Genomic DNA, 26369 nt, shown 5'->3' with positions numbered 1-26369 from the left:
TGTTGCAGTTGGTCTGACGCTCCCAGCCATGTTGGCATGACTTATTGTGACTTTTTGTGCCTTATTCTTTATATCAGTGTCAGTGTTTCTGAACTCCCTGAAACGCCTCCATTGTAGTCTTGAGTTTCTTCCGGGAATGAACACGTCACAATATTCCTCATTTAAAAAATTCATACGGAGAATAAAGGGGCGGAGCCTGGTTGAGTTAGTTAGTAGTGTGTTGAAACTGGAGGCTATGGTAAGGGGCGGGACATTTCCCAAACACACTCGAAGCGCTCGACCAATCACAACACACTGATCCAGCCGACCAATCAGAGCACAGTGTGCTTTTCAGAAGGAGGGGCTTCATAGAGACAGGAACTAAACAGAGCGTTACTGACAGACTGGGAAGAGAGGAGCTGCAACAATGGAGAATATGGGGGAAATAATGTGTAATGTTTAAACATTCATCTTGAAAATCTATTCTAGTAGAGACCAAGACAAATTTGACCTTAGAGATTTGGCTGTTTATTTTTTGAACTCCTTCCACCTAGTAAGCAGATGAATATGAAGCAGCACTCCAGCTCGAGTATGCAGACGTGTGTGTGTGTGTGTGTGTGTGTGATGCTCTGTGTTTCTCTTACATCCTCTATAATGTGATTCCTCTAAAATATGATTTGTCCTCTAAAATATTCAATGCATCCATCACGCTGTATTCAGAATCAGCTAGAGGAAAACAAACAGCTTTTAGCCCAAATACACACTTACATAACAAAAGAGGTAAATGGAGCACACACACACACAGGATGTCAACATGAATTGTTTACTGAAGCCATAATGTGCAGGACAAAGATGAAAATAAAGGCGCAGTAACAACAATGGTGCACCTGTCTGATCACACACACACACACACACACGACACACACACACATCTGAACAGCTTCAAGCTTTTTAGACACATACAGAAGAAAAGAGAAGAGAAGAGAGAAAAAAGAGAAGAACAGTTGAGATGAGACTCGATGCAATAAAAAAGATGAAAGTAAATGCTTGATTGTAGTTCATTCATCATCTTGCTGAACTCTATGTGTCTGTGTGTGTGTGTCTGTGTACAGTCTGATTCTTGATTCTTGTGTCTTGTGAATGGTAGTCGGCCTCCCACATCAGCAGAGTGGATTTCTGAATGAACGAGTCTCCCTCCTACCGGCTCCTGACACACTGCCAAACACACACTCACTTCAGAAAATGAGCTGCCAGCCACACAGAACCAGAGCCAACGGCGAACCCTGTCCCAGACACACGTCAATTCCCATCAAAACACCAAACCTGTCTTCCTCTCCGTCTCTCCCTGTCTCACCCATCCCTCTCCCCTCCTCTGCGGCTCCGCTGGTGACTCATCGTTTGCCAGACGCTTTACAGATGAAGTGAAATCAACATGACCAGAAGCCCACAGCCACCCGGCTCTGACACACACCAGTAACAGACGTCTGTGTGCACGCGAGAAAGACAGAGAGAGATGCGTTCTGCTTACCGTACAGCTCGTTTTCAAAACGCTTAAAAGGATTAAATGGCTTTTTTGGCACAAAAGCAGCTACTGTGTTCCCCATGATCAAATAAAAGATGAGCTAACGATGTCTCCCAAGAGCATTTTAGAAAGCAAAGTACCATCGCTCTTCAATGATCGACTGTTATCATAATATCACAATCAAACTGGAGAGCTTCCACTTCACATGATAAGAGGAGGTCATGATGAGTGGGTTCTCTTCTTCACCGGGGGCCTTTTGGCACTGAAACCAGTAATCAGAGAGGTTGTTAGGCGCTCACGCTGCTTCTTTACAAACCATTACCATGGTAATCACAGTTTGCACCAAAATATACTCATGCAACTCTGAACAAAAATCCAACCCAGTAAATTTTAGTGCAAGTTTAATTGCTGATTTTGAAGTTAAATCAAAGTAAAGCCAAAGTTACAACAGTTTGTAAGTTCATTGCACTTAGCATGTTAAATTTGATTCATTTTAATGTGTGTGGGTGGGGTAAACCCTACATTAATGCGACAAAATGTCCCCACTTGTTTTAGTCCCTATGAGGAAACCAGCCTATAAATCATAGTAAGTGATGTGTTTTGAAAATGTAAATGCCGAATGGTTTCTGTGATGGGTAGGTTTAAGGTTAGGGGAGAGATTATAGAGTTTGTACAATAAAAAAATCATTATGTCGATGTGAAGTCCCCATAAAACATGAAAAAAAAAACCCTGTGTGTGTGTGTGTGTGTGTGTATGTGTGTGTGTGTCCGTCCGGTTTTGCGTATGTTGTTTCAGTGACGCACGAATCAGATGGCGTCTCTTATAACGGGCGGAGCTGTCCGCGGTGCTGACGAGAGAGATATTCCGTGCTCGTGCACAGGCATAAACACACCGAGAGCGCGAGAGAGATGCGCAACGCACTCACGACTCCCCGTTAAAACAGACCGAAAGCAAAGGTAAGAGGGCTTTTGCCTCTGAACACTCATTTGTGCGTTGTTTTGAACGGAATGCATCACTGTTATGTCTGGTTTGTCTCTTTAGAAACGTGTGTAGACTTTATATCAACAACCTGCTTTATATCAACAACCTGCTGCACGCAACCGCGAGACGCGTAAAGACGCGTTCATAAACAGCACGAACGTTTAACAAATGAATGCAAAAGTTCGGCCGCGCGTCTTTTATGAAAACCTCCTTATTTTATTCCGCGATTATTTTTATTTAAAAGCTTACTTATGCTCGTTTTAATTGTTCAAATACATTAATTATGAACGTTAATTTATTAAATACGTTAATTCCTAATATATGCATCAGGAAAAATATCAATGCTAAAGTTCTACATGCATTATTTCCACTTAAAAGCAAGTATAACATCTAACAGATTGAAGCATGTAGGGTGCCGTGCTCCGGTCTGTCTCATCCTCCTCTCCGTTTGACGGCACTTTGCGGTTCAACAGCAGTGCGGATCCGCGCACGGTCTCCCGTAGCAACGGGGAATGACTCATTTAGTCGTGGCAGCAATTTAGAAACTAATGAGATTTTCAGCGCAAGCTGCACGCGCACTCTCTCGAGTGCTCCGCAAACACTCATCAACAGGCTTTCAACAGATACACGAGAGAGAGAGAGAGAGAGAGAGAGAGAGAGAGAGAGAGAGACCTACGAGTGGAGATTGTAATGGTCAATGTAACATTGTAAACAAGACTGCAATAACTCATCAATGGTAGATCTTTGTAACAAGATAAAGGAATAGCTAATACGAATTACATTCTGTCATCATTTAATCACCCTCATGTCTTTCCAAACCTGTATGACTTTCTTTCCTCTGTGAAACACAAATGAACTGATTTTGTCTGTACATTGAAAGTGAAAAACATTGACTTTCATTAAATCGACACCGAGACACAGGTTTGGAATGACATGAAGGTGGATGATGACAACATTTTCTGTGCATGAAATTGTTAGTGCATATGTGTTGGTGTAAGGTACCCTTTATACCTTATTTACCACTAAAGAGTGCATATGATTACCTTAAAGGTACATATTAGTACCTAAATTGTACATTTGAGTGCCTTTTGAAAAGGGTTCTGCCCTAGGGAAAGCATTTATCTTTTTTTCATGGAAAAACTGTCTGACTCACCATCTCTCATCTTTCCCTCCCTCCCGCTCCCAGGTAAAACATGTCGTCATCATCTAGATGCTGTGCAACAGGGGTGTTCGTCCTCCCCTCGCTCCTCCTTCTGCCTCTTTTCCTCTCTCTCGTTTTCGGAGTTCAAGGAGCCACACTAAGAGAGCATCGCCTCAGTGGAAGTGAACCAGTCTCTTATGGACCTGCGTCCCAGATCCGCCCTCCTCCGAGTGCTGAGATGCTCAGAGCTCTACGATACATCCAAAGCCTCAGCCAGAGATCCCCCCCACCTGATCCCCTTACCGACGAGCGTCAACCAGATCAAGAAGAGGATGATATGGAGAGCATCCGATCCATGCTACAACTGGCAGCGCCAGGCCGGATGGACAGAGGCATGGAGGAGAGAGAGGAAGAAAGAGACAACACTCAAGAGTTGCTTCAAGCCGTGCTTAAGACACTACAACAAACTGAGGAACACAAGGTGCCCAAGAAGGTCATTGCAACCCAACCTCAATACACCATCCACCCCTTCCCAAGGCCAAAACAACAACTAGAGGTTGAAACGTCACCTGAGAACTATGGGAGGACCTCATGGGCCAATCAAGATAGCCGGACACGACACAGGCAGTATCCAATTATGTTTGAGGATCCGGAGGATCAGCCGCTCAAACGGACCAATGAGAATGCGGAAGAACAGTACACACCCCAGAAACTGGCGACCCTTCAGTCTGTGTTTGAGGAACTGAGTGGGATCTCCACATCTAAGGCCAACAGCAAACGAGATGAAGGTGAAGATGATGAGGAGGAGGATGATGATAATGACTTGTACAGGCAGAGGAAGATGGCCTTGGAGGACATCATGGGAACTGACGAATGGGCACCTCTGGAGGAGCAAATAGAGACTGAAGAGGAAGAAAGAGAGAGGCACGGTTTTAATCGTGACCTTGAGGATGATGACCAGGAGGAAGACGAAGATGATGTCAAAAGATCAAACCAATCCAGCTGGAAAAGCACAGGAAAAGAGGAGGACCCTGAGGACATCGCAAAGCTTATGGACTACTATCTTCTCCAAGTCCTTGAAAAGAAAGAGCAGGAGCAGCAGAAAAGACAAGAGGCCAGCAGGAGCGAGCAAGAAAGCAACCGAGAGATGGAGAAAAAAGATGCGGATGAAGACGAAGATGAGGAGGAGGAGGAGGAGGAGAGGGAAATTAAGCCGATGCACAACACATTCCCTGAGTCTTTGTCCCAGATAATCAAACTCTCACAGCAGCTTCGAATTCCACCAGAGGAAGTCCTTGACCTTCTTCAAAACGAGAAGCAGAAGGATTTATTGGGACAGTCCCGTACGCCCTACGCAACCCCTCACAACACACACAAGACTTTCTCCACAGCACCTCATCGAGTTTCGCCGCTCGAGACATCGGAGAGAAACAGCGTCGCCCAGGACATCCTGAGCATCCTTGAGCTGATTAATGCAGCACAGCAGAACAACAAACGACCAACGCAACCCAAAGCGTCACGTTATTATGAGAGGGAAACCGGCAAGGATGATTACGACAACACCGCTGGCGAGGAAGACGAATTGGCCAGTTACCTGGCATCCGAAATGCTCGCACAAGGACAGAGACGAGCACGTCCAACGCCATTGCGCAACGTGGATCAACCCCGGTATGGAAATCTGGAACGTGGCGTCCAGGACTACTTCGACAAAAGCGCGCCAGAAAAAAGAACGGCGGAGCACGAGAACGCAGACATCGGATTAGATAACAACACAATGCTGAAAATCCTGAGGTTCCTGGAACCGGAGAGTGACAACACCGACGAAACAGACTCTGAGGAAAAAACAGTCCCTGAAATGTAGATGTGTAGATAACCATTATATTCATTGTTTGAATTGGCATATAATAAAGTATTTTGAAACAAATATATTCCCTAACTGCGTTTAGTCAAATGTAGTGCTCCAGCTTTTCTCATTTGTCTTCTGTATAGCGCAAAATAAAGAGTATTTTAGTAAACCTGATTAACTTATTTCTTAGTTAGTGATAAGAACATTGTAAAAAGTCACCGGCTTTACCTCTTCAACATATGAACACACAGATTTTCTCCCTCTTAAAGACGCCAGCTATGTTTTTTTCAGTCAGTATCTTGTGCGTGTGATGAGGTCATGTGTGATGTGGCAGAGGTAAATAAAGCATTTTGTTCACACTATGGTCCTCTGTTTGTGTAATGTGTCTCTCACTGCCGAGCAACCTTGGCAACCTTTGCATGACATGAAATCATCATTAATATTGTTTTAAATCAAAACTCATTTAGAGGTTATTTCAGCATACATGCAACCATTTTATAGAAATCAATTAACTATTTAATTCAGTTGGACAATGATTATCTGTGGGGTATTTTGAGAGAAAACTTCCCATACACACTCTGGGGACATCAGAGGCTTATTTTACATCTGGTCAGGCTTTTCTATTTACAGCGAAGTTAGCTAATTCCCTGCCCAAAATATGATAGCATTGCAATATGTAGGCTAACGATAAAGTTGACAGTTGCTTCATAAATTAATTAAAAAACATAAAAGGCAAAACACACCTGATGCACATTCTTTGTTGTCCGTTTACTAGAAGTATAGATTTACAAACCTTGCTGTATTTTTGTGTAGTCAGTTAAGTGAAGGTGCACCGCCATCTTAATCCGACGAAAGTGATTTGACCGTAAACACGACTTGCCACCTCGTAAACACGAACTTCTCCAAGAGTCGCAGCAGGAGTCAGATTTCATTTATCACGTGACGAGAGTATGGAGAGTGACTGACAGGACTGAGCGTCACTGACAAATAGCCTCGATCTTGTCTTGTAAAATGTGTGGCCTGTACCGTGATCGCGAATTCGAGCGAGCATTCAAAAGTGATTTCAACCCAGCTAACAGGGAACGTTCCCAGAACATTGGCTAACGTTCTCTGAAAGTTCTCTCAAAGTTATGAAAAAACGTTCTTGCAGTAACGTTATTATAACATTGTGCCAACGTTATGTCATTGGTAAACGTTCTAAAAACGTTAGCAATAAAACGTTATTCTTAAGGTTGTTATATAATTCTTATAACGTTATTCTTAAGGTTCCACTATAGTGGAACGTTTAAAAAACGTTCTTATAACCAATAAATAACGTTAATACAACATCTAAAAAACTGGACGTTTTGAACGTTCCTAGAACATTCAGAAATAACGTTTTTATAACTTAATGGGAACGTTATGGAAACTTTCTTATAACCTAAAATTGTTAGCTGGGAATACAATGTTATATCGGTATTGTGGCAGTAAGTTTATATAGCCTACCATGTGGAAATTTCCTCACTGTTACTCCTACTGTATTTATTTAACTACAATTTAGCCTATACATTTTCAAAAAAACCAAACAAATTGTTATTAAAAAGCATTTTAATATTTATTATCAAAGCTTGGGCATCCATGCACAATTTCTTTTTTTCAGATTAAGCATAATAATAAATAAATAAAATCTTTCAGTTCAAAACAATATCATCTAAGATCTGTCTGAAGGTTATTGACTGATTGTCAGCCCGCAGAGAAAAATTAAAAATCAAATTTACCTCTAACTAAGAAGAAACCTGAGGGTTAATTTCACAGTGTAGTCAAATGGTTGAAAGATTTGGGGTCGGTTCAGATTTTCTAATGTTTTTAAAGACTCTTATGCTCACCAAGGCTGCATTTATTTGGTCAAAAATACAGTTTTCTGTTTGAATATATTTTAAAATGTAATTAATTCCTGTGAATCAAAGCTGTATATTCAGCATCATTACTCCAGTCTTCAGTGTCACATGATCCTTCAGAAATCATTTTAATGTGATGATTTATGACACATTTTCAGGATTCTTTGATGTATAGAAAGTTCAATAGAACGGCATTTATTTAAAACAGAAATCTTTTGAAACAATATAAATGTAATCTTAGATCAATTTAATGCATCCTTGCTGAATAAAAGTATTAATTACTTTTAAAAAATCTTACTGACCCCCAAATTATGAGCACTAATGTACATGAGTGTCTCTCTCCCATTTATACATTTCATAATAAATCCTATCATTTAATAATAGTATTCTCACTATCTGAAAAGTCGAGATGCTGAATAATTCAAAGTGTTCAAGTGTTTCAGTGTCGTGATGGTCATAATTAAACACATTCGGCATATGAAGTTCTTGTTATCGTGTCTTTGACGACTGAGGTGATGGCTGTGATTATCCTTCAGTATGTCGGTTTGTTTATATACTCCTCCATTGTCTGTCACAAATAAACACAAAACACAATGGCTCTTAATTATCAACTGTAAGAATTCATGAATTCATTCATGATGTTATGATACTCATCTGTAATAACTTATTCGGTCAAGCAGACAACATCAGGTTGTGTAATAACATCTGTGAAAATGTGAGGAATCTCATCAAAAAGGTGTGTGTGTGTGAATGAGTTTTTGAGTGTGTGTGTGTGTGTGGGTGTGTGTGTGAATGAGTTTTTGCATGAGCGTGTGTGTGCACGTGAGTGTGAGTTTGTGTGTGTGTGTGTGTGTGTGTGTGCGTTTGTGCATGTATGTGTGTCTGTGAATGAGTTTTTGTGGGTGTGTGTGCGTGTGTGTGAATGTGTGTGTGTGTGTGTGTGTGTGTGTGTGTGTGTGTGTGTGTGTGTGAGTGTGTGAGTGTGCGAGTGTGTGTGTGTGTGTGTGTGTATGAGTTTTTGAGTTTGTGTGTGTGTGTGTGTGTGTGTGAATGAGTTTTTAAGTGTGTGTGTGTGTGTGTGTGTGTGTGTGTGGGTGTGCGTGTGAATGAATTTTTGCAAGAGTGTGTGAGTGAGTGTGTGTGTGTGTGTGTGTGTGTGTGTGCGGGTGTGTGTGTGTGTGTGTGTGTGTGTGTGTGTGTGTGCGAGTGTGTGTGTGTGTGTGTGTGTGTGTGTGTGCGCGAGTGTGTGTGTGTGTGTGTGTGCATGTCTCTGTGTCAGCGTGTGTGTGAATGAGTTTTTGTGGGTGTGTGAGTGTGTGTGTGCGGGTGTGGGTGTGCATTTGAGTGTGAGTGAGTGAGTGAGTGAGTGAGTGAGTGAGTGTGTGTGTGTGTGCGCGCGTGTCTGCGTGTGTGTGCGTGTGTGTGTGTGCGTGTGTGTGTGTGTGTGTGTGTGTGTGTGTGTGTGTGTGTGTGTGTGTGTGTGTGTGTGTGTGTGTGTGTGTGTGTGTGTGTGTTTCACCTCCTGAAGAGAATCAGCCTCCTCCATTGATTTGGCCACAGACGCTTTAGATGTTTCCTGCACCTCTCCACCAATGACAAACTCATCCAGGATAAAGTAAGCCTTTTCAAAGTTAAAAATGAGGTCTAATTCACACACCTGCAACACACAACCAGATAAACACCAAAAACCTCAATTCAAGATTCAGAAAACGCATCAACATGAACGCTAGTGTACACGACCCAAACCTTACATTGCCAAAGTACTGGTCCAGCAGCTCGACGTATCGGTGCAGGAGCTCCAGTGTGAGCAGCTCGTTGTCCTCGTCCTCCAAACCACAGCAGAAATACAGGCTCGCATACCTGCAGGTCAGAGGTCAGAGGTCACAGTACATACAGCACAAACTGACTACAGTGTTTTTACATTCAACAACACACAATCATAAGCTGATTCGTCAGGACTTTCTTAAAAACACACATTTCCCCGTGGTACTTTTATTCTCTAGTTTTGTTTTCTAAGGAACCTTTTCGAGTAAAGGCACCAAATGAACTTAAAGTCACCATGAAATCATGGTTTCTTTATGGAATATTGCAGTAATAATTATTATAAATGATTCATGTGTGTGTCATTATTTTTTTAAACGCATGTGCCTCGTAATATTTAACCAAAATTCCTTCCCTTCCTTTGCAGCGACTTCTCTTCTCTGATGACATGTTTATTGGCGCGAGGGCGGGGCATCCTGTCACTCAAACGTGATCGGCCAATAGCAAACCACAACATCTAATCAATTCCTCAAGGGCAAAACCAAGCCCCGCCTTACACATTTCCTTGTTCGAGGGACACAATAGGGAAGAAAAGACTATTGCAACTTCCGTTTAATGCCGACTTTAAAGGACTATCAAACATGTTTGCAACCTTTATTGTTCAGTGTCTACTTCAACTATCCAAAGTTCCCTTCGTGTAGTAAAGCAGAACTGGAACGACACTGATGCATCATGTGCAAATGCAATGTTGACTCTGACATCGAAGTTCAGCAAATGCGCTGGATGTTTCATGTTAGTATCTTCAGACTGAAGAGCAGAAATACTAAACCTGAATCATGTGCAAAGATCTGAAACTCTGTTTGCCTGTAAACGCAGCGCGCCGCTTTAGGGCGGGTGGCTGATCATTAACTGGGCTCAAAGGTTGTGTTCAGTTCTGGGAGAGAGAGAGCGACCGAGTAGGAAAGTTACAGAAGGCATTGTAATGACGAAGAAAGAACATAAGATAAGAAGGTGACCTCTGACCTTCTGTAGACGATCTTCAGGTCCCGCCACTGCAGAAAGTTGCAGGCTTTCGGGGGGCGAGCCAGCACCATTTGCGTGACGTCCCGTATGATCTTCTTCTTGTCCCGATCGCTGAGAGCCGTGAACCATTTCTGCAGTCGCAGTTTCCCCTGACGGCTGAACAGCAGCAGAAAGCGCATCTACAGCGAACACACACATTCATTTCTCCACAAAATGTCTGAAAGCTTCATTAAGCTGCTTTTGAAAATGTGATAGCACAAAACACACACACACACACACACCTATAGGTAAAGTACCACATGCTTTGTCATGGTCAGAATGTCAAATAACGCAGGACTATCACAGTTAATGTATTACTAGAAGTAATAATTAGGGTAATGTGTGCTGACACACACACACACACCTTTCCGATAGCATAGAAAAGCATTGAGCGCAAGACCCCAGTGGGAATCTGACATTTTAAGGCTGTTGCCAAGAGCCTGCATCCCTGTTAACCCACGCACACACACACACACACACACATGTTGGGTTTCCATGTTTTATGGGGACATTCCATAGACGTAATGATTTTTATACTGTACAAACTGTATATTCTCTCCCCTTACACTAACCTGACCCCTAAACCTACCCATCACACACACACACACACACACACACACACACACACACACACACACACTACCCCTACCCCTAAACTTACTCATCACACACACACTATCCCTACCCCTAAACCTACTCATCATACAAAAATTTCTGCATGTTTATATTTTCAAAAAACATAATTTAGTAAGATTTATAATGACATCTTTGTGGGGGCATTTTTTTAAATATTTTTTTATCATTAAAATTTATTTTGGGACAGGACAGAAATGTATATATATATATCATTTTATTTTATTATGTATTTATTTATTAAAAATTATTATTACAATTTCTTGCCATGGACAACTACTTATTAGTAATTGTCTTTTTACTAATCATTTCATTCATATATGGGTCAATGACGTGACGGGTCTTTTTTTTTTTTTGTCCAAAGGCCTTAATAATAATAAAAAAACAAATATATAACATCCAAAGTATGTAAGGTAGTACAACTTGATCTCTTTTACTGAATCCAAAAGGTTTTAATTATATTTTACTACATATAAAGGTATTTTAAAGATTTTGAAGTGTCAAAAGGTCATTCGGTAAAACCGATATAGTAAATATTTAAATGGAATAATATTGTTTTTAATAACTAAAGGAACTACAATAATACAAATATAAAGCAGATAAGGCTCTTTTTTTTACATTTCCCATTTTCTCCTTTCCCTGTGCAATGTTTTACTTGAATATGTTGGAGTGTTTAGAGTAGTCCAATAAAATGATTACATTTATGAGATCAGTGATAATTTGTTTTAATATTTCTTCTGTGGTACACACTATATACTATCTCAACATCAATGTCAAATCATTTTTTAACTTTCAAATCAGTGGTTAAACCGAATGACTTTTTTGGTGACATTTTTTCCATCTTGTAAAAAATGACAAAAAACAGTGTTAATTGATTGTACAAACCACAAAATCTTATTGTTAACACCTAGGTAAACTAAAAAAATGGTTTCAAATATAGTTATATCTCCATTCTATTTTTTTACACTTTTAAAAACCTTATTCGTCAATGACCCATATATATATTTACCATATATTAAAAAATAATTTATAAAAAAATATTTTAAATTAAATAAAAAAATATTTGATTTTATATATAATCAAATATTACACTACAATATATAATCAAATATTTCACTACAATATTTCACTACAGGACCATTTAAAAAGGCAAAAAGGTTATTAAAAAGTTTGGAAAACTGAAATGGTGACCAGTTATATTTCACTTATAATTACAATAAATTATAATTAGTGCTTTCAAATCGATTAATTGCGATTAATCACATCTAACATAAAAGTGTGTGTGTGTGTGTGTGTGTTTGTACATATATGCATATATATGACACACACACGTATATTATATATTTACAAACTTTTATCTTATTTGATAGCGCTAATGATAATGTAATAAATAATACTCATTAACATCTTAAAAACTTGATGCTGATAAATTAAAAATCATGTCAAAAAGAAGGTTGAGCACGACACTAATGACCAACTAACGACACTAAATAACCCACCAAGGTCATGGGTTTGATTCTCAGGAAAATGCACTGCTAATGTTTATACCTTATAATATAACTGCTTTTAGTTTATCCATACACACAGACATGCATTTCTCTCTGGGTGTTGAGCAATGTGAACATGAAACTGCAAACCAAGAAAAGAGAGATAAAGGCAACAAATGCACCTTTGTCTTCTTGGTACAAAAAGGAAATACAAATGTCCCTCTTATCAGCAAAAGAACAGTGTTTGTGTGCAGTAAAACACAACAAAAGGTCCCAGACAAACAGCTCTACAGAAGGGAAAACACAAAGCTCTATCTGACCGCAGCCTGACACTCTGACTCTGATCTGATAGTTTGATCTGTTTGTGATGCTAATGCGAGAAAATGACAGCAACATTAATAACGAGACAATAATGATGATCAGCAGTTGCACATTGTGACCTCACCATCCTGAGACCTCAGAAGTCCTGGTCGACCCTGTGTGGTTTGCAGCACGGGTTCATGTCTCTCTGTTATGGGCGCGTCCCCGCGACTCTCTCACCTCGCCCCGCTGTGTGTTTCTGTGTTTGTGCTCGCGCACAGGTGTGCACCAATCACAGGCGCGTAGGGTCAGAAGGGGGCGGGGCCTAGATCTGCGCGTGTCTGTATCTGATTCACACCTGCTGGTTTTACCTGGTCAGGTGTGGCGAGGACATTACAGTCAATTCTCCTGAGATATTTTAAAATACGATTTGATAACGATTTAGGGTACCTGTGTAACCTCATGTGTTCTAGCCAAACAAAAACAATATAATCTAAACATTATAAACAAAGCATCAGCAGCGCTGTGTGTTTTATTGCCTATATTTTACATTTATCAGAGAACATTCTGTGCTTATTATTATCATTTAGGTCTATATAGCCTAGGCTACAGGCTTAATAATATATAATGTTACGATCTTTGTTTTTCTAACTCTCTCTCTCACACACGCTGACACACACACACACACGTTATTGATATCATGTTAGATCTCGTTCTGAACAAATTTGCCTCAAGTAGGCTACCACTGCTGTCAATCAAATCTTTCATTAAAATATTTGAGAATATTTTAAAATAATAACAATAATTTTTGGGAACTAGTCCTAGACCAATAATTATCAAAACAGATTCGGATTAAACGTCAATATCCGGATGGCTATAACAGGGTATTGGCGAGGCAGTTTACTTAAAAACCTTCAGGCCACAAGACATAATTCACAAATAGGCCTACATAAAATAATGATTCTACAAAAACAATGCAATCTTTTATTAATAACATAACGGTGAAAATTAGATGTAAATGATAAATTAGCTGAAATGGTTGGAAATGGTCTTTTCACCGGTTACAGGCTTGTTAAATTACACGTTTTATATTTCTTCGGTAATTGCAGTATTTTTTTTTTTTTTTTTTTTTTTTATATACAATTATTATTAATAATAGGTCTTTAATTTAAATCGTACGACTATTATTAATAATATTGTGATACTGTCATTAAATACGATTTTATTCATCCTTAGCTATTCATTCAGGCAGCTATTGAATCTATCAAACTCCACTACAGCAGGCACAAATGAATTGCTTTTACACATCTGACAGTCTGAAGCGTGTTGTGTCGTCCATCACCGGTAGAGGGCAGGCCGTGTGGAGCCCCGGTGAGTGAGTGGCGTGGGGCTCTACGTGCACTCATGTGACCCCGGGGCCGGTTAAAAGCACCGGGAGCCTCCACGCGCACAGCGGGCGACCTGAGCGACAGCGCGGGCGTGAGAATGTCTCTGTACCGGAACTCAGCATGGTTCCTCAAAGGACTCACCGAATTCACCAAGTAAGAGCTGCACTGCTTCAAAAATAACACTTTATAACACCACTAACATGCTTCATGGATGCACATCTAATAATATAATATCATATAATTAATATAATGTAATATGATTATACATTTTTATACATTTTTAAAAGGGCTCATATCAAATTTGCCATGATATTTAACATTTTATAATTAAAATGTTAAATACAGGGTGGGCCATTTATATGGATACACCGTAATAACATGGGAATGGTTGGTGATATTAAAGTCCTGTTTTTGGCACATTAGTATATGTGAGGGGGCAAACTCCTCAAGATGGGTGGTGACCATGGTGGCCATTTAGAAGTCCACAAACAGGACTTTAATATCACCAACCATTCCCATGTTATTACGGTGTATCCATATAAATGGCCCACCCTGTATAATAAATGTTAAATATTGGGTCAGATTTCAGTCATTCTACAACTGTTTATCTCTCTTACCATGTCTCAAGTTTTTTAATAGAATTTATTTAATGCCATTTTTATAATGAATTCTATATTTATACATTTGTCCTCATTAGTAGGAGTTGGATTATAGATTATATGTACAAAGTATAACAAACTACATGTCGATTTTTTTTTTTTTTGTTTGTTTTTTTGATGAATTTAAATTCAAATTTAAGGTCAGAAACGTAAAATTTTAATTTCAATTCATTTAAATATTTCAACATTTAAGATAAAAACGTCCAGCATTTGTCTGCAGGCCTACACTGTTAAAAAAAAAAAAAAGTTGAGAAAACGTAAAAGTTTAAGGCAACCAGCTGCAGGACATTTTTGAGTTTTCTCAACTTACGTGTTTGAGTTATCTCAACTTTTCTCAACTTTTTTCATGTTAAATACATAGGTTAAATAGTTGAATAAACTTTAAAAACTGAGTTCGTCATACAAAACGTAAGTTGGATTTTTTACAGTGTACTTGGACTTTTACTCGCACGTAAAATGATGTAAATGCTATAATTAAAACATTAGCTTTTATAAATGTTAATTTTCTAACATTTAGAAAAAAAAAATTACACTCTTACAACAATTTCTTTAACACATTCTGCGAGCTCAAGTTCAACACACAGACACATGTTGCTTTTCGTTTTCCATGAAATCCAATTTCACAAATGATTATAGTTATAGTTTATCTTTCAGTGGCCTCTGCATCTGTTTTGTCCTCCTGATACATTGTTACCCGGGTCGACCTCTCACGTCCCATAATAGGACACACATCACCCTTAACAGTGCACGCATTTACGGAGAAAAGCTTGTTTGCCCCCGGCACCTCCTCGCTCCTCTTCATCCCTCTTCTGGCCTGGCACGCGTGGACAAAGCCAGTCTTTGAGATGCTGATACCAGGAGCGGTGCTATCAGAGGACGCACTGATACTAGCTCTCATTAGCTAAGCCATGACGCAAGGCGGCACATTAGGACACTGCTTAATGCTTCTCATGGTTTCGCTTCAGGACATCATGATGCAAACAAATAGAGAACCTCAATTTCTATATTGTACAAAATTAAACAGAACTCACCACAGACAGTTGAGAAGCTGTGCTTTAAGATTATTCCCCCATTGCCATGTGCTCCACCTTAAAGGGGACCTATTATGCCTTTTTTCATGTTCATCTTTCTGTAGTGTGTAATGATGCTGTTTGAGCATTATAATAAGCTCTGCAAAGTCTTTCCAGCAGGAGTTATTCTCTATATCAGTGTCAGTGTTTCTGAACTCCCTGAAACGCCTCCATTGTAGTCTTGAGTTTCTTCCGGGAACAAACACGTCACAATATTCCTCATTTAAATAATTCATACGCAGAATAAAGGGGCGGGGCCTGATTGAGTTAGTTAGTAGTGTGTTGAATCCATAGACCAGGGGTCTCCAACACGTCGCTCGCGAGCTACCAGTAGCTCGTGGCCTAATTGGAGGTAGCTCGCCAAGGGCCGTTCACATATCGCGTCTTTTGCGCGCTCAAGTTCGTTATTTCAAATAACTGAAGCGACGCGCTAATTTTTTTCCAGGCGCAGCGAGTCAACATGAAGGATGGGGGTGCACCCAAACACTACGGGTGTTTTTTCTCTTCTCCGTAAATAAATCTAGTAGCAGAGCTACAGCAAGCATTTTTCGATGGTGGAAATCCATTAGCTATTAAAACTTCGTTGTCGTTGTGGAGAGTGCATGGTTGCATTATAGCAACGACAGACACCACGGGAAAATCGGACAGAATTTTACTATTAATGTGCATTGTAAATGTCAGTAATTTATCTTTTTTGACTCATTCTTTTTATAAAAATGATTTAAAGGCTGAAATATGCGAGGTTTATCTTTTTATAAAAACTTTTTTGTCAAAATTTTATTTGAACTTGTACATGTTAGTAGATAACATGTTGCAAGACACTCCTTTCAAATTTGGCCATCATTTTTAATGTTATTATTTTAATGTTTATGTAAACAAAAAGTATATTGATGCTAAGTTTATTTGTCATTTGCTGGTTTTCGACATAAAACTTGGCGAACTGATTTCATTGTGTAGTATTAGTACTTTTTGAACAGGATTCTATGATAACCATGATCATTTTGGTCACTATAATCATGAAATTACATTTTCAAACCATTTCAGTTATGATGCACTATAAAATCAACAATAATTATGTGTTTTTACAGTATAATTAATTATATTTTTTTATCTCTGACAATTAAGGGTGACATATATAGGCCTACAATAACTATTTTAGGTCTAAAACAGTTTGCATAGTTGTTAATATGAGAGTTATGAGACATTATTTAAGAGATTTAAGTATTGCATTACATGAGTAGCTCTCGGCCACTTTCATTTGTAAAAAGTAGCTCTCAAATGAAAAAAGGTTGGAGACCCCTGCCATAGACTATAAAAAAAAAAAAGATGGATGACGTGTCTCCACTTCCTTCCACTGTAGAAAAATAAAGCCAAAATATAGAATCGCATCGTTCTGCGATTACGGGCCCGAGTCGTAGTTGTAATCCTGAGGTGGAGCCACAGTTATCTTTAGGGTGTGTTCACGGCATGTCATAATAACCATCATTACAAGATTTCAACTTGTAAAATGCGTTCACATACTGGTCCTTGTAGAGATGTTGTTGTTGCCTGTAGAAACGCATAATTCAGCTCAGAGTAGAAAGTCACGTGTTGTCATCTCAAAATGATGGTAATTATGACATGGCGTGAACGTAGCAATATAGCATCAAATAACTAACTAAACCAAACATACGTAAGCATGATGAGAACTATCTAAAATGACAGAAATCTACTTCGGAACAAAATTAAGTTTAAGTCACTTCCGTGTTGGATTCATCATTCAAGAGAGAGACCGGAAGGTTGTCGCTTGGTCGAAACTCGTGGTTATGGTAAGGGAGTGGCTTTTCACAAACGCACTTAAAACGTTTGACCAATCACAACACACTGTTCCTCCAGCCGACCAATCAGAGCACATCGTGCTTTTCTGAAGGAGGGGCTTCATAGAGACAGGAACTAAACAGAGCGTTACTGACAGACTGAGAAGAGAGGAGCTGCAACTATGGAGAATATAAGAAAATAATGTGTTTTTGAACTTTCAAACATGAAAACTTGTTCTAGTACAGCCCAAAAATGAAATCAAGACTTTGTATAAGGGCATAACAGGTCCCCTTTAAAAAAGTGTGTTGTCAAATACTGTAGTTCAAAGCATGAAGTAATTAGTTAACTGAACTGATCTAGCAGTGTTCACTGGTAACCCCATCACATTTCAAGACTAATTAAATGTGTGTCTCAGGGGGGCATTTCTGTCGGCGTCTAAAAACTTTGTTGAGAAAGACCTGGAGGTGTCGATGGCAGGCCGATCCTTCATGATCACTGGAGCGAACAGTGGAATCGGGAAAGCAACCGCCATGGCCATCGCCAAGAAAGGTGCGTGTTGGGAAAAACATCAGTTACTTTTTTAGGGCCGGAGTGTAACCTATTGACCATCTTTATCTTCAAGGTGGTACAATCCACATGGTCTGCAGGAACAAGGACAAGGCGGAAGAAGCCAGAGCGGAGATCGTCAAAGAGTCTGGAAACAAAGTATGAGTTTGTATTTGAATGACTGGGGTTTTTAGGTTGTGGTTTAGTAGCTAAAGGACACAGACGGCTGTAGAATCAAAACCTAGAAGCTTCCACCAACGTGCCTTTTTGAGCAAGTAAATTAACATGAGGACTGAACCTGCCGTAAAAATAAGAACGCATCTGCATAATGAAGAATAATATAATGGTGTGTAAATAAATAATTGACCATTTGTACACAAACTCAGTGAATCATTGAAATGACCCTCTTATTTATCTACACGCTGCTTTACATCTCTATATCTGTTTGTATTGCAAGATGTTTTTATAAACTGCATGACTTCTGGCCTCTGTGTCTGGTTGCAGGAAATCTATGTGCATCTTTTGGATCTGACCGAGACCAAAAAAGTGTGGGAGTTTGCAGAGTCTTTTAAGAAAAAGTACAAAACTCTCAACGTCCTGGTGAGGCAATCTCACATCTCTCTGCTTTAAGATTACATATACACTATAGGGTCAAAAGTTAGGGGTCAGTATTTTTTATTTATTTTTTAGAAATTAATACTTTTATTCAGCAATAGGGAAGCACGATATATCAGCCACCATATCAGTATCGGCTGATATATGTTCATTTTTAATGTTATCTTCATCGGCCCAATAAGATAATTTGGCCGATATATTAAAGCCGATAAATAATGGTTCAGCTGAGACTCTTTTTTGACTCTGAATTGCTTGAAAAATGCTTGAAATAAATTGATCCGAAGTGACAGTAAAGACATTTATAATGTTACAAAAGATTTCTATTTCAAATAAATTCTGTTCTTTTGAACTTTATATTTATCAATCATAGTTTCCGCAAAAATATAAAGCAGCACAACTGTTTTCAACATTAATAATAATCAGAAATGTTTCTTGAGCATCAAATCATCATATTATTCTGATTTCTGAAGGATCATGTGACACTGAAGACTGGAGTAATGATGTTGAAAATTCAGCTTTGATTTGAAAATATATTCAAATAGAAAACAGCTATTTTAAATTGTAATAATATTTCACAATATTGCTGTATTTTATTACTGTTATATACTGCATACTAACTCCAAACTTTTGAATGGTAGTGTAAATATAACATAACCAGGCAATGTAAGTAGTGATCATTTGATTGGTTGAGTGATTTGATTGTGACAGATCAATAACGCCGGCTGTATGATGACTAAGAGGGAGGTGAATGGAGAGGATTTGGAGAAAAGCTTCGCCAGCAACAGTCTAGGTAAAGATCTCTGACAGATCTGTCCTATTTCCTTTATTATATGTCTAACAGCTTACCAGACTGTTTTCCCCTGATCCCTGTGTTGTGTTGTGTTGTTCAGCCGTGTACATCCTCATCAAGAGCCTCATTCCTCTGCTGGAGAAGAGCCCTGACCCCAGAGTGGTGAGTAAACCAGAGACTGAGAGCGGGAGATGGGGGTCAGACGGGTCACCTTCTCTCTCCTCTCTTTCAGATTACAGTTTCATCCGGTGGGATGCTGGTGCAGAAGCTGCGGACCGGAAACCTGCAGTCTCAGAGGGGCAGATATGACGGCACTATGGTGTACGCACAGAATAAGGTATATATATACACATACATAGTCAAAAGTAAAGCTTGTGTCCATATACAGAAACACTATTTATTATGATGCCATTTGCTAGTTTATTCTTTTATGTTATTGAGCTCATTGTTTGATTACTGTACTTACTTAAAGGGGACCTATTATGCAAAATTCACTTTTATAAGGTGTTTGAACACAGATGTGTGTGTAAATAAGCAGTCTGTAATGGTAAAAATCCACCCACTCCTTTTTTTTTTTTTTTTTATATAATCCCAAAAAATCATAAACTAATAAATTCTAAAAGTTGTAACTTCTTCCTGAGTCTCTCCATCAGTGTCCGACTCCGGTTCAAACATGTAAGGCTGAAAACCACTACTGATCATTTTGGCTGCGTGACATTCTCCAGGTTTGTTGCTGCCGGAAGTATCCGAAGCATGAGCAGTAAAGGCTCCGCCCTTTTCTGTAAAGGGGGCGGGGAGCAGCAGCTCATTTGCATTTAAAGGGACACATGCAAAAATTTTGTTTTTTTTCTCACACCCAAATAGGGGCAAATTTGACAAGCTATAATAAATGGTCTGTTGGGTATTTTGAGCTGAAACTTCACAAGCACATTCTGGGGACACCAGAGACTTATATCACATCTTGTGAAAAGATGCATAATAGGTCCCCTTTAAAGTATTTTTGATAAGTTTAATGCATCCTATTCAATTCTTTAAAAAAGGTTATGCTGGTGGTGTAAAATTATTGTACAAATGGCCCATGACTTTTCTGTTTCTCTGATTTAGTAGCTGTTTGTTACTTGAGTGACTCTATCAGACGTGACTTCAGTGTTTTCTTCATTCGTTGTGTTTCAGAGGCAGCAGGTGGTGATGACGGAGCAGTTTGCTAAAGCTCATCCCAGCATCCACTTCTCTGTAATGCACCCCGGATGGGTCGACACGCCAAGTAATCGCAAACGCACAATCATCATAAATTTAAATGGCGGAACTGTGCATGTATGATTACAGAAGCAGTTTCCAGAGACTACATGGAATATTCTTGTTTAAAGCTGGCATGAAACGGAAGTTGCATAATTCAGCAGTTCAGTCTGAAGATACTAAAATTAAACATCTAGAGCATTTTCTAAGCTTTGACCAATTGCATTTGCACATGATGCATCAGTGTTGTGGCAATGGTAGCTGTCATAGATGAAGGGAACTTTGCATAGCAGTGCACACTCAAAAATAAAGATTCTCAAACGTGTTTGAAAGCCCTTTAAAGTCGGCATGAAACGGAAGTTGCAATAGTCTTATTCAATAGTCAGTAGTCTTCCATATTGTGACATTTATCTGAGTGAAACGGCTTCTCGAACAAGAACAAATGTAGGGCGGGGCTTGATTTTGTCCATGGGGAATTGATTGGATGGTTGTGGTTTGCTATCGGTCGATCTCATGTAATCGAAAGGTTGCCCCGCCCTCACGCCAGTTGATTTCATGGTGACTTTAAATAATAAACAGCAAAAATGTACAAAAATGTAAAATTACATTTGGTCAATTGTTTAAAATAGAGCATCTAAAGCATGCCGTTTCCATCACACTTACTGTATACATTTTAACCTGAAAGCTTGATGTTGAACAAAAAAATTAATAGATGTTATTGTATTTATTTAGACTGATTTGTTGACATCTAATGGATATGTTCTCGCCTCTTGTTCTTTTAGCCATAGCGAACGCGATGCCTGATTTCCACAGCTCTATGAAGGAGCGTTTGCGGACACCAGAGCAAGGGGCCGATACGGTCGTGTGGCTCGCTGTGTCCGAGGCGGCCGTCAAGAATCCCAGCGGGGGTTTTTATCAGGGTGAGCAAACACACACACACACACACACACACTGGCTGTGTTTCAAAACCTAGTGAGCCACCTTGCGGCCTAGGCAGCATGCAAGTGACAGAAATCTCCATGTGCCACGCAAACAGCACTACTAATGTGAAGCACATGGGAGACACAACTGATTGCAATAGAGCTTGGCATTAACAGGTTGCTGAAGAAAAAAATTATACTCTCTAAGTATTGCATTTTAAATTTGATTCAATTTAATTTCACCTTTTGAATAGATATTTTTAGGTATTAAATTGCTCAGTTTATTGTACTTATATAAAGGCGACATTGCAACTTGTGAGGACAGAAGTCGCAGAATGCATTTTGAAAAGAAATTGTTGGCAGGATCAATTTTGTTTATAAATATGCTATTTTCTGTTACACTTTATTTTAAAGTTTCAGTGTTACACTGTAATTATAGATTCATGCACTGAGTAATAATAATTCACTACATGTACTTAGAATAGGTTTAGGATTAGATTTGGTTTAGTTGCATGTAATCATGCACAATTTATAGAAATTACTATAGCAACATCATGTGTTACCATATTTTCACCAGAACTGAAAATTAAGTTCTGTGTAATTATAAACATTATTTTACTCAATATTTGTGCATTTTATGTATTAGAGTATTGCTGTATGAGTATATCAACATGCTAAAACTCTATTGGAATAAGTTTTGAGTTTATTCCTCCATGCTCTTTGTGTGGTGCACAACATTGCTGCCAGTGTGCAGTGAGAGCGAGCTGCCGTCTTTCTCTCCATCTCCTCCAATAAGGCGCCCGTCTGTTTCAATATAAAACAAGTGAGCCTTTCAGGAGACAAAGAATGGATGAAAGATGTTGATGAAAGCAAGAAAAGCAGGAGTGGTACAGAGAAGATGAAGAGAATACAAAGATTGTACAAAGGAAGACTGGACAATGAAAGTGAACGAGAGAATGAGGATGAAAGGAGAAGGAAGGAGCGAGAGAGATGAAGAAAGGGAGAGCGAGTTGGCGGAGCTCCAGTGCAGCTGTAGTGGGCAGAGCTTCGGTACCAGACACGACCGCAGTGACTCAAGACGACCTTTCGAAACAGGGAAACCAAACAGACGATAACAGAGAGCGCTCACGTCTTCACCGCCTGAGTCACTCAAGCACTACTCAGTCTTTTAATACAAGACACTATAGTTGATAGGGTCAAAATTAAAGAGGCCATGTTATGCCTTTTCACAAAGTCTTGATTTTGTTTTGGGCTCTACTAGAACAGGTTTTCATGCTTGAATGCTCATTATTTTCTTATATTCTCCATAGTTGCAGCTCCTCTCTTCCCAGTCAGTAACACTCTGTTTAGTTCCTGTCTCTATGAAGCCCCTCCTTCTGAAAAGCACACTGTGCTCTGATTGGTCGGCTGGTTCAGTGTGTTGTGATTGGTCAAGCGTTTCGAGTGTGTTTGGGAAATGTCACGCCCCTTACCATAAACTCGAGTTTCAACACATTACAAACTAACTCAATCAGGCCCCGCCCCTTTATTCTGCGTATGAATTATTTAAATGAGGAATATTGTGACGTGTTCGTTCCCGAAAGAAACTCAACACTACAATGGAGGCGTTTCAGGGAGTTCAGAAACAGTCAGTCTGCGCAAAACTTTTGCGATTTTTTTTTCTAAATGTCGACAAAAAACGATTGCAAAATAAAGGCGTTTCCATTAACCGATGTTATGCGACTAAAACATTACTAAGTCATTACAAAAATCATGTACGACAGATGTTGGTAGGTGTATATCCCAGCCACTGCGCTGGCCATTATTATTAATGGAAGGAGACGTATGTGTGTTATCCAAGCATTAATGGTAAGGACCCTTATACTTAGAACGGTTGATGTTTCTGGGTTTTTCTCACTCATTTCTGCTTCGAGGACTTGATTGTGGCATTTCTTTGAGGTTTAGAATCCAGTTTTCCTGTAATTATTTTGTCTTTTATGAATTTAATAAAGAACTCTGTCTCGTCTTCTGTCCAAACATACTGCGCTATCTACGTCAGCTGACCTGTAAATGCGCAAAAACTGCTTCCATTGCAGTTTTGCGAAATATTTTTTTCCCCGAATTGCCTGAAAAAGCACCTCATGCGAGCGTAAAAACTTTTTTTGAATAAATGGATGTTTCCATTTCCACCCCATTGGGTGTATTTTCAATTTGCGCAATTTGAAGGGTAATGGAAACGTGGCTACTGACACTGATATAGAGAATCTATATTTAGGTTTGATGGACCAATACGAATGAACCATTGCAAAACCAGATTGGTGCACCACTACATTTCTGAATTCATTTGTCATTTATTTATGGTACATAGAGCCATATAAAGTTACCTAGCGACTGTAGCTTCTGCAAATACTCACTTCTGTGGCATTTCCATGGTAATGACGACTTCCTCGGTTGGTGCATCTTGCTTCAGGATGGCATATATTCAGAGAGGATTATCATCATTGAACAACTTCAGATGATTCTGAATGGAATCAACCTCACAATCGTTCTCTCAACTATATGTACATATTGATTCTTCAGCCAATAGGAGTCTTTTCTCCACATGAATATGTATTAAACATCCTAATGTCTTTGTGTGTGTTTTTTCATGCATTAGATCGGCAGATGGTGTCGGCTCATCTTCCCTTGGCCTGGACACACAGTTCACAGCTGGAAGATCAGAAATTCATGAGCGTCATGGAGGATCTGGCCAAGGGCTTCCAACCTCACTAAATACACTCGCATTAAACAACTGCAACACAAAAAAATGCAGAACACTAACATTGTAACCGTTTAGACACATTATTCTCACTCGTAAAAGCAGTGTGAATGTACTTACAGTACCTCACAATAACTTTTAGCTGTAGATTAAAATGTCCTCCTGAGCTCTGAAAGACTGTTTTGCTCAATAAATGCTTAAATACGTTTAAGTCTTTTACCACAATGACTACTTCCTGTTTCTTCCTGTCCTACTTCCTTGTACATTTCAATTCTCTCCTATCATTGGTCACGGCAGACGCAGGATTCGTTCTTTTTCCGACAGCTTGTTCTGACACCATGTGATCAATCTCAGCCAATCGCAGTGCGTTCTCACTGTGTCGGTGACTCCAACGAATCAGGTCAATCAGGTGGGAACCCGTTCTGACCGGAGTCACCCCAGCTGTCAATCACTCACTCACGGCCAATCACCTGGTGAAGCACAGGAAACTGTGGGAAAGGACATTTCCTGCTTTTGGGGGCCTGTGATTGGACGTTTCTTTGGTTTGAGTGTGTCACCTGATGTTCCAGAGAATGAGGAAGTGATGTGTAGTTTTTTTTTTTATTTGTTCTGATAATAATGTATGATTACATTCCTACATATATAGTCTGTGTTATTAACCATTTAACCATGACATGACTGTAATTTCACACGTTTTCATCAAACATTAATAAATATCTGTGAAGGTGTGATGGTGTATGTGGGAAAGCGAATGCATATTATTTTTTTCATCCCATCTCATGTCTTTTCCATCACTTTTAGGAGTTCAGTAGCATTCAAACTTAAAAATAAAAAATAAACAATTTTAACATGCAATTCAAATGACTAGGAAAAACTATATACCTTGCATGTGAGATACAGCTTAGAACTTTATTGTAATATTTCGTTCAATCTCTGGGCAGAAACTACCAGTCAGCATTAAGACTTGTGTCAGTTTTCATATTAGCGGCAAGAGATTTTCGTATGAAAAATACATATGTTTGAGCGTTCCAGCACAGAAGCTCAACTTTGTACACATAGAGAGAATAATACTTAAGTACTACTGAAGTAAAGCAAGTCTTAGAAAAAAGAACATAGAAAAACAGGTCTCAAAGTCATTTAGAGTTATTTACAGTTTTAGAGTTCGATCATTAGAAGCGTGGTGAAATTTACAGTGTTTTCAATGTCTGAAGATAAAGAAAACAAGTTTTTCAATTTTACATGGTGGTTTAACTGAACTGTGATCTCTGCAAAACGGCGTGACTCTGAAGTGTCAGTTTCAGTAAAATAGATGTTAAAGAGATAGTCCACCCCAAAATGTATTATTTGTCAACATTTACTCACCCTCAAGTTGTTCCAAACTTGTATGAATTTCGGTCTAATTTTGAAGATATTTTGAAGAATATGGTTAGTTAACCTTGGAAAAAGGTTAAAAAACACTATGTAAGTTAATGGGACTCATCAACTGTCTGGTTACCAACATTCTTCAAAATATCTTCTTTTGTGTTCAGCAGAAGAAAACTCATACAGTTTTGGAACAACCTGAGGGTGAGTAAATGAATGATAGACATTTAATTTTTAGGTGAACTATCCCTTTAAGAACACAATAAGAACAACATTATAAACGAAAATGAAAGATGAGATGAGAAATTACAATCGTCGCCAGTATCTATCCAATTAAATGAAACAAAAATGTCATACAACACACAAAATCTGCTTTCTGTCTCTTCATTCTGTGTCATCTTGGATTTACGATACATGAAGCAAATATTAGGAAAATAAGTTTATGAATGGGAATGAGATTATTTACAAAGCGCGGCATGTGACGTAGGCCAAATCAAAACTAGCGGTAAGGCACAAATCAGCCATTTAATGCAAACACTCGCACAAACGCCGTTTGTACCCTCAGATCATGAACACACACAGACTGTGCAATCCAGGGCAAGGAACAGAGAACTCGTCAAGACAATGACCGACTTCGATAACGACTGAGGGAAACTCCA

At 39.1% G+C, this 26369-nt stretch overlaps 3 protein-coding genes and 1 long non-coding RNA gene across 5 annotated transcripts in view; 2 read left to right on the top strand and 2 right to left on the bottom strand.

Annotated features, from left to right (window-relative positions):
* Window positions 1-1029: 1029 nt before the first annotated feature.
* LOC307167650 lies at window positions 1030-6477 on the bottom strand. The gene is made up of 3 exons (XR_013822834.1): window positions 6264-6477; window positions 1303-1463; window positions 1030-1194 (listed from the first exon to the last, which is right to left on the bottom strand). It is a non-coding gene; the product is annotated as an uncharacterized lncRNA (long non-coding RNA).
* scg2a (secretogranin II a) lies at window positions 2342-5831 on the top strand. Its single transcript, XM_079886769.1, has 2 exons — window positions 2342-2458; window positions 3670-5831. Exon 2 carries the CDS (start codon window positions 3677-3679, stop codon window positions 5483-5485), a length of 1809 nt encoding a protein of 602 aa, XP_079742895.1. The 5' UTR covers window positions 2342-2458; window positions 3670-3676; the 3' UTR covers window positions 5486-5831.
* Window positions 6478-7047: 570 nt separating the features above from the next.
* The window catches only part of wdfy1 (WD repeat and FYVE domain containing 1), a 40760-nt gene continuing 21438 nt past the window's right edge, over window positions 7048-26369 (bottom strand). The window contains exons 1-5 of one of the 2 annotated variants that reach the window (XM_079886830.1): window positions 12736-12828; window positions 10132-10310; window positions 9099-9207; window positions 8867-9004; window positions 7048-7915 (exon numbers count right to left, since the gene is read on the bottom strand). In XM_079886830.1, the coding sequence (XP_079742956.1) occupies window positions 7880-7915; window positions 8867-9004; window positions 9099-9207; window positions 10132-10310; window positions 12736-12738 (465 nt within the window). In that variant the 5' untranslated portion in view covers window positions 12739-12828 and the 3' untranslated portion in view covers window positions 7048-7879. Of the gene's footprint in view, window positions 7916-8866; window positions 9005-9098; window positions 9208-10131; window positions 10311-12735; window positions 12829-26369 lie in introns of those variants that run through there. The other variant, XM_079886831.1, reaches the window with a different exon arrangement.
* On the top strand, window positions 14037-26257 carry dhrs12la (dehydrogenase/reductase 12-like a). Its single transcript, XM_079886873.1, has 10 exons — window positions 14037-14131; window positions 17920-18053; window positions 18127-18209; window positions 18555-18650; window positions 19374-19455; window positions 19556-19617; window positions 19688-19792; window positions 20629-20719; window positions 21474-21611; window positions 24247-26257. The coding sequence occupies exons 1-10, from the start codon at window positions 14076-14078 to the stop codon at window positions 24360-24362; spliced, it is 963 nt and encodes a 320-aa protein (XP_079742999.1). The 5' UTR covers window positions 14037-14075; the 3' UTR covers window positions 24363-26257.

This window comes from Squalius cephalus, assembly GCF_949319135.1.
Source record: "Squalius cephalus genome assembly, chromosome: 11".
NCBI classification, from domain to species: domain Eukaryota; kingdom Metazoa; phylum Chordata; class Actinopteri; order Cypriniformes; family Leuciscidae; genus Squalius; species Squalius cephalus.
The sequence above is the reverse complement of the archived record's forward strand: the minus strand, read 5'-3'. Positions and strand labels throughout refer to the sequence as shown.